At 36.1% G+C, this 13,148-nt stretch overlaps 1 protein-coding gene across 2 annotated transcripts in view; it reads left to right on the forward strand.

The window, feature by feature from the left end:
• SCN9A (sodium voltage-gated channel alpha subunit 9) overlaps positions 1–13,148 on the forward strand; it is a 176,744-nt gene that overhangs the window by 135,627 nt on the left and 27,969 nt on the right. For both annotated transcript variants that reach the window (XM_032408958.1, XM_032408967.1), the window contains exons 18-20: positions 216–336; positions 8,716–8,870; positions 12,732–12,905. In XM_032408958.1, coding sequence (XP_032264849.1) covers positions 216–336; positions 8,716–8,870; positions 12,732–12,905 — 450 coding nt within the window. The remainder of the gene's footprint in view (positions 1–215; positions 337–8,715; positions 8,871–12,731; positions 12,906–13,148) is intronic.

Raw genomic sequence — 13,148 nt, forward strand, 5'->3', positions numbered from 1 at the left:
TTATTTTTCACAGGATGTGTAGATAGAAAGATCAAGCATAGATGTATTGTAAGGTTACCTGACCTCAATATGTGTTTATACATTTTTATGGCCATCATACTGTTAATCTTTTTTCATAACACTTTGCATGACTTTGATTATTGAATATGGCTTGAATATAAGATTTGAATGACCCCTAAATGAACTGTCTGGTGGGGTGGTGAATTTCTTTTTAGAGATTGAATCGGTCGAGTTCCTCTGAGTGCAGCACAGTTGATAACCCTCTGCCAGGAGAAGGAGAAGAAGCGGAGGCTGAACCTGTAAATTCAGATGAGCCAGAGGCCTGTTTTACAGATGGTAAGAGAAAAATCAAGATGTTCATTAGCCATCCATTTATTGGTATTTGGGGTTTTATCTTATATCCATATCTAGAGCTCGGACATCTATTTCTGTGTTATTTGACTCTTAAGTCATTATCTTTACCCCTGACCTCACATTTGAATTCCAGATATGCCTATAATTCCCCGTTGGTCATCTCCACTGGTTGCCTTAAAACATGTCAAGTATAATAAGTTTAAAACAAACTTTAGTGAGTTCTCCCCCATAAAATCCACAGCTTCTTGTGGCCTTTATCTCATTTAGTGACATCATGATCTATCCTGCCTCTCAAGCTAAAGACTTTTGAGTCAGCCCTGACCTCTTCCTTTCTAGCCCCACATTGATTACAGAAACCACAAGTTGATCAGAAACTCTGGACAGGGTCTGCCTCCTCCCAGGGATTCTGAGGCACACTAGAAGCTGAGAACCATTGGTCTATAGGATAAAACCTGAAATCCTTAACATAGCATGTAAAACCCTTTGCACCTCAGTCTATTCTTTTCTAACAGCACCTCCTTTGATTACTTTTCACTTCCTGACTTACTGAACTTACTACTTCTGAAATGTTTCAGCGATTTTATTCAAAGTAGTAACTTTGAACTTGAACTATGGAAGTGTACAGCATTTTCTAATCGAATATGGTGTCATTCAAGTAAAAACACAAACCTATACTAGAGTTGCAGTATAATATAATAACATAGACCACAAATTTTGAAGCCTGATAAACATGAGTTCTAATTGGTCTACTTCTAACTCTCTGAGACCTTGAGCACATTTTGAAAATCTTGTATCTCAGATACCTCATCTATAAAATAGGTATAACAACCCCATCTGAATTATAGGGATAGCAAGGAGATTAAACAAGATAACATAAATTAATTACCACAGTTCTTAACATCCTTCTTTTCCTTTTTTTTATTTTTAAAAATATTTTGTTAACAATTCTATAGAGAAGCTATGATAGCATAGTGTTAATGCTAATGACTTACTATCTCTTACTCTCAGCATCAGTATTTTTTGTAGAAATCATTGACTTGCGTTCATCCTCTATAATTTTTCTCAACCAGCCTCCTCTAGCACTCATGCCATTAGCAAAATGCCTGTCAAATAAAGATATCACCAAACTACAATGGGCGCATGAATTTTCTTTAAATACAAAGCTAAATTCCATTTTATGTGAGAAACAAACAAGTATAACAATTGATAGAAATTTTGTGTTTGCTGTAATTAGTACCATGAGCAAAACACAGAGTTTCCTATAGAAGTGTTCATATTAAAGGCATTTAAGAATTTCATCAGGTGTTGCCTATTTCTCAATAAATTATTAACACCATTAAATTTGTACAGATGCTACCAAGATTTCCTCTACCCATTTTATGAATGACCCTAACTTAAAATTCCAGGATAACTAGAAAGTTTATCAAGCAGATTATGACTTCAAATTAGAAAAGGGCTTTAGGAAAACTTAAACCTTCTACAGAAAGCATTAATGCTAAGCTATTTCATTCTGCAAGTGCTGTCTTATTGAGCTTAAACTACATAAAAAGTTTATGTTAGTCCTACAAAGCACTGATGCGAATATTTATGTGATTCCTTTGAGGTTATGCGTAACTTCTAAATTGAGTCTAGTGTTTAGGAGATATTATAAAAACACATTTTCAGATGTGTTTGGCCTTGACTGCTGAAAATTTACTGAGGACCAAAATTTATTTTCATTTACACAAGGTAAATACATTCTGAAGAGCTAATGTACGCCAGTGTGACTATACTTAACAATACTGTATTGTATACTTGAGATCTGCCGAGAGGGTAGATCTCAAATGTTCTCACCACACACACAGGGAAGAAATTGGTAACTGTGTGAGAAGACGGGCTGTTAATTAGCTTGATTGTGGTGATTATTTTATAATGTATACTTAATATCAAATTACCAATTTGTATACCTAAAACATATACAATTTTTAATTGTCAGTTATACCTCAGTAAAGCTGGGGATGTGGAGGAAGAATGGGCAAAATCAACCTACAAAGATAGAAGTCAGGCCAGTAGCTACTTCTAGAGGGTACAGATTAGGAAAGGACATGGGGGTGCTTTCTGGATGCTTAAAATGTTATATCATGAGCTACGTGACTATTATATGAGTATATCAATCTGTATCTTTATAATTGGTGTACTATGCTAAATGTATGTTCTCCCTCAATAAAAATTTAAATCAACAAATACATATTTTTTTTTTAAAAAAAGACAAGAAAATTTATGAGGAAACACACATCTGTGAGTCCCATCACTTTGAGTAGCTGTGCTCCACTGGGAACTTTATACTCACTGGACCTGCTGGGCTAAGAGGCTCAGCCTGATAAATCAAACAGGACAGCCAATTTGCTGAGCCTCTCACCATTTATCCACTTAATCATTCTTTCATCCAATTAATAAATAATCATTAAAGATCTTCTGTATTTTAGGCCTAGGCCTGAGCACCGGAGAGAGATAGAGCAATGAAAAAAACACTGCCCCTTGCTCAAATACATATGTAAATATTTAGTAGGTCAGATAAGTGATACATGCTATGGAGAAGTGAAAAGAAAAGAGGAATATAATAGTTGAAGGGTAGGAACCTACTATCACATAAATAGAGTGGTCAGGAAGGCCTCTCCAAAAAGGTAGCATTTGATCAGAGACCTGAAGAAAATTGAAGTGAGCCATGCAAATGTATGAAGGAAGAGTATTTTAGGCAGCACAATATTTGAGGAAAGTCAAGGGGCCAGTATGGAGATTGAGAATGTAGTAACTTTGAAGACTGGTAGAAGGTGAGGTCAGAGATGTAGTAAAGGCCAGAACATAAGCACTTTTAAGGACATTATAAAGACCTCCTTTAAAAGTCTCACAACATGCCATCTTAAGAGTAAATAGGTGGATAGCAAGGACAGATGCTGGGTGAATTCTTGGATGTTCTGCAGTAATCCAGGTGAAAGTAAGAGATTCTGAGTAGCTTTTGAAATGAAAGCTAAAAGAATTTGCTGATAGATTGGATGTCGGTTCCAATGTGAAAATGTGAAAAAAGAGTCAACAACGATTCCAAATTTGGGGTCTCACACTGGGAGATGTCTTCCTCATAATGACTTCAAAATGATTGGGGTTGTCAGGATGGGAAATTGAGAACTCATTCACTTACATAGAAATGACTCTTACCAGTTTGTGATAGGTCTACAAGAGCTGAGCTAGAACCAATGCCAGTTTAGAGCAGCATTTGGCCTCCAGAGATTTTTGTTACCTGAAAGGCAGCAGAAAAATCATAGGGAGTGTGAGAGTTACATCAGAGGAGCTGTGTTTTCACTGAAGAACAAACACCAAAGTGATTTGTTGTTCATTGTCTCACATCCGTTAATCCTTTTCAACTTCATAACTATCACTTTAGTAATTTTCATCATATTTCTCTTGCATCCTTTCCTCCTCCCTCTTATGCCAGGCCTTTCCTTAGTTCTGTTCCATTAGCTTTGTAATTCAAGATACCAGGCTCCTTCTCTAGATCTGCCACTCTTCTTCACTAGCCTTACTTCTGCGTGTCATGACAACTTGACGTGACAGAACTCTGATTCTGCTTGGTTTTACATTATACTCCTTTTGGATTATACAATTAGTAAATTACAAAATCAGGATTAAGTTATGAGAAGGATACTCTCTTTTCCATAAAATAATGTATTTTCTGTTAATTTGGTAGAAGGAACCAACTCAACTTCCCCCCAAAATGTTCTGAATTCAATTTCCTATAAAATAACTAATAACTAATTCTAACTTTAAGAACACAATAACAACTCACTTGTGCCTACTTTTGTCTTTTTTTTTAAAGAAAATGTGGACAAAACACTTGTTTTAAAAGATGTAGAAATTTTTTAAGAAGTTATAAAAAGACTCATTTTTCCTTATCAATTTTTACGTTAATTATACTGATTATGCTATTATATTTTTATTAATAGGTAGTCTGTCTTGGAAGAGGTTGATGTTGGTTAGTTTTTTTGTGCAGTGGGGGCTGGGAACACTGGTTTAACATGATGAAACACAGTATAGACTTTATGAAATGCTTCATGAGAACAAATTAATGAAACCACCCAAAAGAAATAACTTTTACCCATGGGGACCCATTAAAATGCTTGAGAGGTTCTCTGTTATGTTTACATTTAATTAATAATCCTTTTAAAAAAGAAGATGTGATAACATTGCTAACCAGCTAGGTTGGAAATCTCTTAGGATATGCCTTTGCATAAAAGTCAGACAAGCACTCGAACACTCTTGCTTCAAAATAAGAGTGAGAAACTCTCTGAGATGTGATAAATCCCGAGAGCAATATTTATCAACCTTCATCGCAGATAAAAGGTTTACTTTTCTAATTAGAACGTAGGGTCCCTTTTCTTACCTCAATCTTATGAGTAATATTTCTCTTCAGTTTTAAGACTGACACAAATAAATCTCAGATAGTAAAATCTTAAAAGGAAACTTTCTCCTCTGGTAATTATACTTGAGGCAGATAGATTCTGTTCTGTACAAGATATTTGTTTTTATATTGAGATAAATTCTTAAGTCTGAAGCATTAAGTTGATATAAAAAAAAAATAATTCCATCTTAAATTTTTTCACTCCTTCTGGTGTTTTCTTTTGCCCAGGAAGAGATAATCTGGGAGTCCATTTTTGGTCCTACCTTTTTACTATTTTCCCACATCATTTTATAAAACATTCTAACTTTATTAAATACATTTGAGATGTAAGGTAATTGTTTTAAATACTGTGAAGGTGAATTCATTCAGATCTGAGGTCACGTTAACTATAATTTAACGTTGGTTAAATGAAGGCATATGTATATTTTCTATTCACCCTGGGTTTGTTTTTGTTTTTTGTTCATCCAATCTTTTTGTAAATTCTAGAATTTGCAAAGATGTGAACTTTCAGATCATTACTAATGCTTGGATTATTTTAGAATATTTTTGGGGGGGAATTACGTCTTTTAAGTCAACTATACATGACCCATTAAACTATATATGTAGAGGACTATAGTAAGTACCGTGAGCAGAAACAAAGGGCATAACTGACGCAGTTTTAGCCCTCTGGGAGCTTAAAAGCTTCCAGAGAGAAAGGACAGGAACACATAAAATACACACAATAGCAAAAACACCAGAGACTTTGGTTGCGGGGGGAGGCGGTGGGAAACATAGCTTGGTACATTCCTATAGTGCTGGAAATCAAAGTGCTGGGTGTACCTCATATTACCTGGGCCAATGAACTAATTTCATTTTAGAATCATGAAAGGAACCATAATAAGATACTGCCTAAACAGTGTAGTTCAAAAGAATTCTGGTTCTGTGTTTCAGGGCATACACTTTATGATTCTCTGAAGTTATTACTTGTTAAACTCAATATTTTTTAATTAAATATATTGTTTTATAAAAAAGGAAATTATTTTTTAAAATGCCTACCTTGCAAACCTCTGAAACAAGTATCTAAAAAGTGCTCTCCCCCCTTTTTACCTTCCTTCTAACTGGAAGGAAGAACTTTTTTTTTTCAGTGATTTCTTTTTTATTGAAGTGTAGTTGACACAAAATATTGTATTAGTTTCAGGTGTACAACATAGTGATTCAACTAATCTATATGTAATGCTATGCTCACCACAAGTGTAGCTAGCACCTGCCACCATACCATGCTCTTGTGTGTAATACCATTGACTGTATTCGCTATGCTTTGTGACTAATTCATAAGTGGAAGCCTGTACCTCCCACTGCCCTTCACCTGCTTTGCCCATCCCCTCATTCTCCACCATTGGCAACCATCAGTTTGTTCTCTGTATTTATGGGTCTGTTTCTGCTTTTTCTATGTTTATTTATTCATTTGTTTTGTTTTTTAGATTACACATGTAAGTGAAATCATATGGCATTTGTTTTTCTCTATTTCACTTAGCAGAATACCCTCTAGATCTATCCATATTGTCACAAATGGCAAGATCTCATTCTTTTTTATGGTAGAGTAAGAACCCATGGTATATATACACCATATCTTCTTTATCCAATTGTCTATCAATGAACTTGGCTATTGTAAATAATGCTGCAATAAACATAGGGGTGCATGTAACTTTTCAAATTAGTGTTTTCATTTTCTTTGGGTAAGTACCCACTAGTGGAATTACTGGATCATATGGTATTTATTTTTAACTTTTTGAGGAACCTCCATATTGTTTTCTGCAGAGGCTGCACCAGTTTACATTCCCACGAAGAGTACACAGTCGTTCTGAAAGGAAAATTTTTAAGAGATCAATTAATTGTAGTTTCTCTTTTTTCAGTTCTTCCTCTTCTTCACAGTAATTGTGGTTGGTTTTTTTTTAAATCAACTTTAATTTTTGAAATTTAATTTTTGAAATTTCAGTCATAATCTTTCTGGGTCTTTCTTGGTCATGGTTCTGTTCACCAGCCCTTTATGAAACTTTTTACTCCCTGACTTTTTTTACTGTAGCTCCTTGTACATCTCTCCTACTTCTACTCTGTCTCCATCTCCTTCAAAGTTTTTCTCTTATTCCACCTGTCCTTGTGGTGTACAGGTGAATGTTTAACAACCAGTTCTCCAAGAAAAAGAGAGTATGCATATGTACATCAGTTTACTATAAATTTTACTGATATAAAGGGTGTGTAGCACATGATTTGCAAGTAATAATATAAGCAATATTCGTTATTGCACATTCCATGTAACTCATTGATTCTCACACAATGCTTTTGTTAAATTTTACCAAAATTTTGCATTTATAGATAATCAATGATTGCAGTTGATGAACATGTATGCTTTTAACCTGAAGGGTGGTTGGTAATTTCATTTCTGTTGATCAGTAAGGTTAAAGTGAGACAAAGAAACTATATGTCAGAACTTCAGTCATTCATTAATGATGTCTGCAAATCTCAGATAATAGAATTTGAATAATGAAAGAATACTTCCTCAAAATTTTCTGCTATTCCCAGTGTCATGGCTACAAATATGACATTTTTACTGTTTTATATATTTTATTAACATTTCCTGCATTACTTGTTAAGTTTACTCTAGAAAATCATCAAGCCCTGGTTATAGTTCCTAACTAGAGTTGCCATGACCTATCCCTCTTGTTAAGGCTACTGAACCAGAATCCTAAATGGTTTTCTGGCTCTGAATCTTCCTACACCTCCACCCTCTTTTTTCTTCTCTTCCAACTTTCCTCCATTCAGCTGTTAGAGACATCAACTTAAGTTGCATCTGCCTATATCATTCTCTGCTAACAACCCTTCACTTACTCCTCAACATCTATAGGATATAGACCAAACTCCTTCATGTGGAGGAAAATGCTTTCCATAATCTGACCAGTTTCTCTAACCTCATTTCTCCCCCATGCCTCTGTACACTTTGCTTTCATCACAATTCTGAACTGCTTATAATTCCTATGCACAATACCTTTTGCTCCTTCTTGGCCTAGAATTCCACCCATACTCTTTTTGGCTAAGACTTTGACTCAATTCAGGCTCCAGTTCTTCCACAAAGCCTCTTCCAGTCTCTCCTCAGCAAACAAGCCAGGTGAGGTAGACTTTTTCCATGCTCCAAAATAACCCCTTTATATATGTGATTTTAGTTGACGTATCCAGCTATAGTCATTTATTTCTATCTCTATCTACCTAACCGAAACCAAAAATAAATCCCCCGAGGAGAGGAAACTATATACACAGCTAAGTATATAAAAGATAATAAATGTTTAATGGAGAAATGAATGAATAAACCTAAAATGTAAATAAAATGTTCCTCAGCTTACCATAGCAGCATGTTTTACACCTAGAGTTCCAAAGGTAGAGTTGTTTTTAACATAGAGTACTCGAAACAGTTTTACCTGCATCTTCTAATCAAGATCAAATTCTTTTGAACATAATTTTAGAAACTTCTACCAATTTTCTTAATATTATCTAGAATTGAAGCTTTGTGAAGAGCTTTTTTTTTTTTTTAATACAGTGGAAGCATCAGAAAACTGTAGATGAGATCCACATCAAGGAAAATTAATTTATCAGCAAAGAAGGTCTTGAAAAGCATTTTGTCCTCAGATTTTAGTTTAATATTCATTCATTCCGTGTTCATCATGTATCAGCACAGCATTAGGACTGCAATAATGAAAAAAATAAGTGGTTTTAACACTTAGGAAGAGATTGATGAGAAATCAAGGAAGCACAGAATGCATTTTAAGTTAGAAATAATTGACAAGCTGCAGTGTAAGTGTTAGAAATTATTCAGTTGAGGGACATCATAGGGAAAGCTTTGCATAAGTATTTTATTTATTCTGAATATCAATATTTTATATGTATATCTCTCTTGTCAGGTTGTGTGCGGAGGTTCCCATGCTGCCAACTTGACATAGAGTCAGGAAAAGGAAAAATCTGGTGGAACATCAGGAAAACCTGCTACAGAATAGTTGAACACAGTTGGTTTGAAAGCTTTATTGTTCTCATGATCCTGCTCAGCAGTGGTGCTCTGGTAAGTTATATGACACCTAAAGCAATCACCCGAGTCAGTATTTTTAATAAATGAGTTGGAGGATAAAAATATGAAAGTTGTTTTACCTAAAAGTGAATTCCTATGATTAGTACTAGGACAAAATGTTAGTTTAGTTCAGTAAATATTTAGTAAGCACTACTACATGCCAGGCATTATTCTTGCTTCCTTGATTGCAAAGGTGGATAAGATCCAGGTACTTTTCTCAAGGAGTTCAGAGAGCACTGGGGAGAGAGGCACAAGGGATTACAGAACTGGAATGTGTTTGTAAGTGAAGAATATACTTGATAAAGCTCTATAGCAAGAGATGAACAATTGTCTGCTTGAAATTTCAGAAAAGTAGTTGATGTTTTACAAGATCTAGAAAGATGAATAGTATTTTCCAGCCAGACAGGGTGGGCTGAGGAACAAGTGTACAGTGATAAGGAAGCATAAAACATCATGAGGTATTCAGGAAATTAAAAGTTTCCAAGTTGTAGAAAGTGACGCTGGAGGAAGAGCAAATACAGGGAGGAGAGTGGTGGCCACAGGTACTGTGACAAAGATAGGCAGTGTCAGCTTATGAAGCATCTTGCAAAACTAACTGTAATTTTAGGGTGAGAATGGGACACGTTTCCCATTCTTGCATATATACCAAGCACTTTCTATGAGAGTTGAAAGGGACCTGGGAGAGTTACAAACTCCCTAAGCCTTCTCTTATTTTTCTTTCCTGCTGACACGAACAGAGATGAACCATTAGAAGCTCAGTTCCAGCTAGAGATACCACTGGAAATTCCTTTATACTAAAAACAGAATACTTAAGAACTTTGTAAATTGTTTCATAGATAGTCTTCATGGATCTGGAATTGGATTTTTATAAGAAGTTAACCTGTTGCTATTTCATGGATGCTGATAGAATACATGCGACCTCCAAGTCAGAGACAAAGGAGTTTATTAGTCATGACATTGGAAGCAACATGAACTTCAACATGTTTTTGTTGGTCCCCCTTGTCTCCAAGTCTCATGAGGGCATGGCATGGGGATAAATGAATGGCCCACACACCGTGAATTAGCTTCATAGCTGAAGAGCGCTAAATTTAGGGAACCCTGTCCATTTTTTTTTAAGGAAGGGAGGGGCAGAAAGGGAGAGAGAGAGAATCTTAAGCAGACTCCATGCCCAGCATGGAGCCCAATATGGGGCTCCATCTCACAACTCGGAGATCATAACCTGAGCTGAAATCAAGAGTTGGACACTTAAGCAACTGAGCCACCCAGGCGCCCCAGGGAACCCTGTCCTTTTATAGCAAGCAGTAATCAACCTTGCTTTTTTTCCCAGAGATAATGTCTCATCCCTCAAGGTTGCTTGTTGCAAAGGCAACCGTGAGAAATAACCTGAGTTAAAGAGCAAGTCAGGGCCTTGCATTCTTGGCGTACCCAACAATGACATGAAGGGATGCTCAGGGCCTACAGTGGATGGCCTCTCCTAAAACAGATGAATAAGAAAAATGGTACTCTTCTTATCGGGTGGAATGCGAGTAGGAACCTCAACAATGTCTACATTATCTTGTATTCCTAGTAACTATTTCGCTGAGTCACACATGTGACTGAGACTTTTAGAAAGGAGAGTAAAAAAGAAAAATTAAAGAGAAGTTTAGAGCAATCCCTTGTTCAAAATGTTGAAAAAGGAAGATGACATTTTTTGGGAAGAGGTACTCTCAAAACTAAAATTCTGGGGTGCCTGGGTGGCTCAGTCAATTAAGTGTGGGACTCTTGATTTTGGCTCAGGTCGTGATCTCAGGGTTGTGAGATCAAGCCCCATGTTGGGCCCTGCACTCAGTGTGGAGTCTGCTTGAGATTCTTTCTCTCCCTCTCCCTTGGCTCCTCTCCCTGCTCAGGTGCCTGTGTGCTCACGCTCTCTCAAATAGATAAATAAATAAAATCTTAAAAAAAAAAAACAAACCTGAAATTCAATTGAATCATATGAGGAAGAAAAGGGAAAGGTATTTTAAGAAACTGCTGTTTTTACTCAGAGAGTTTGCTAATTAAGCTAGATTTTTAAAATCCCTGTCCATAAAACAAAAAAAGGTAACAGCCGAGTTAGTACATATTTATTATGTTTCAAGATCTTTATATAAGTTTTTTCACTTAATCTGAACAATCTTATGAAAAAAACTATCGTTTTGCTTATTTTACCAATGAGGAAGTTGGGCAGAGAGTTTAAAAAGTTGTTTAATGTCCCAAAGCTAGTAAGTGACAGACCCATAACTTAACTGAGCTCTAAAGTCAAAGCCAACCATATCTTTTCACTGATTTCTGGCTTCTCAAAAAGGAGAGTACCCACCATGTAGAAACAAATGAGTGGTGACTGAAATGAGTAACAGTAAAACCTACACCCCACATTGAGTAGAGCTCACATAATGATGTCCTTGCCTCCTTGCTTCCACATCCACGAAACTAGTCCTGGAAGTTAGCTAGGAGCCCTGCAGGCTGAATCCTGTTTCCAGCTCTGGGACTAGTCAGAACAAGGTGCACTCAGGCAGGGTATTTGGCTCTCAGCATCAAGACTTACTACTGGTCCTGCTCTGCACCCCAGTTCCAGGAACAACCCTCTTGTTCTGTGTGATCAAGCCCCTTCCTTATCTTTGCATTTCAAGTATTGAAGAGTTGCCATAGTGTCTGTCTGTGTAGCTTGCCTCACTCCTCAACAACTTGGAGAAGGGAGGCTAGAACATCCCAAGAGCTGGAAGTTCCCCCTTGCATTTCAGTGCCACTGACATTCAGAACCTCTGCCAGCTGCTAGAACCTTCTTTTATCATCTTAGTAAGTCTGCTCATTCTCTGTGTCCCAACTTCTCTGTCATCTTCAATACTGATACCAGCAGTTTGCAATAAGTTCCAAGGATCATTTTTAAAGTATTGATATAGGAACTTGGAATAAGAAGAAGAATGGACAAGCCCATGGCTATGGATAGGTAGTATAATGTTTACCACTAAGGATAGAGCTTCTTTTGCTTTCATGTTCTTCAACGAAGTGAATATTGTTTAATCTTGAAAAAGCAAATCCTAATACTCTAGACCTGTTTAGGTCAGGAATCATTTTCAATGTCTTCGGTGAGGTCAGTTCATTAAGTCCATTCTAATTATTTCCCAAGGGACTAGTGGCTATGACCACAGAATCACTGTCCGTCACTTACTAAAAGTTCTAGAAGAGTGTTAAAAGGTGCCACATTCATGAACTGAATGTAACAGTAATTTGTAGAGCTAAAGCTTTCAATGAATGTTAAATATTGTGCAGAATTCAAAGAAAGAAACCATCCTCTGTGTTCCACAGTCCTATAAGCTACTGCATTCATTCATTCAGCAAACTCCCTTACCTCCTGCTGTGTTTTTGGAACAGTTCTAGGCACTGGGAATGCACAAGCATATAAGAACTGAAGGAGATCTCCAAATCCTACTGGTGAGAGTGAAGGAGAGAGTACAGGGTGAGAAAGATATATATGACCGGACGATCTGGGAATCATGTCTTAAATTATCAGGATTCATCCAATTTGAAGAGAGATAAAGGGAAATCAGATGAAGTAGAAATCGCTACAGTTATCAGAGATCATGGTTCTTTTAGAGGATTATAAATTAATTTATTCTTTGCACCATTTCTCTTAACCTCTGGCGACCAGTGGCACATACTGGTAAGAAGTCTAGAACTAAGTGTTACATAGCAGCTGTAAACCAGAAGAAAGTCAGCTAGCCCATAATGGTATATATCTTTCAGTATAAAATCATCCATCAGAATTTTATTTCCTGCTTTTGTTATGAATCCTAAGCTTTAAGGTGGACGTGAATTGAAATTTGAATACTATTTTCACAGGCTTTTGAAGATATATATATTGAAAAGAAAAAGACCATTAAGATTATCCTGGATTATGCTGACAAGATATTCACTTATGTCTTCATTCTGGAAATGCTTCTAAAATGGGTAGCATATGGTTATAAAACATATTTCACCAATGCCTGGTGTTGGCTGGATTTCTTAATTGTTGATGTAGGTTGGATTTATTCTTACAAATAAGTGTTCTGAGGAACCTTCACTAATGTTGTTTGTTATCATATTTTAATCTTGGTTAGCTTTTTATACTTTCAGACTATAGTCTTATAGGTATTTTTGAAATATTAATATAGCCAGTAGAAATATATCTGTAAGGAATATTAAAAGAGAAATTCTGCAATGAGTGTGAATTCTTTCCTGTACCATTCTAACATTTATAATTTACTTGTGCATATGTTT

The sequence above is a fragment of the Phoca vitulina genome, unplaced genomic scaffold (genome assembly GCF_004348235.1).
Source record: "Phoca vitulina isolate PV1807 unplaced genomic scaffold, GSC_HSeal_1.0 scaffold1, whole genome shotgun sequence".
In the NCBI taxonomy this organism is placed as follows: domain Eukaryota; kingdom Metazoa; phylum Chordata; class Mammalia; order Carnivora; family Phocidae; genus Phoca; species Phoca vitulina.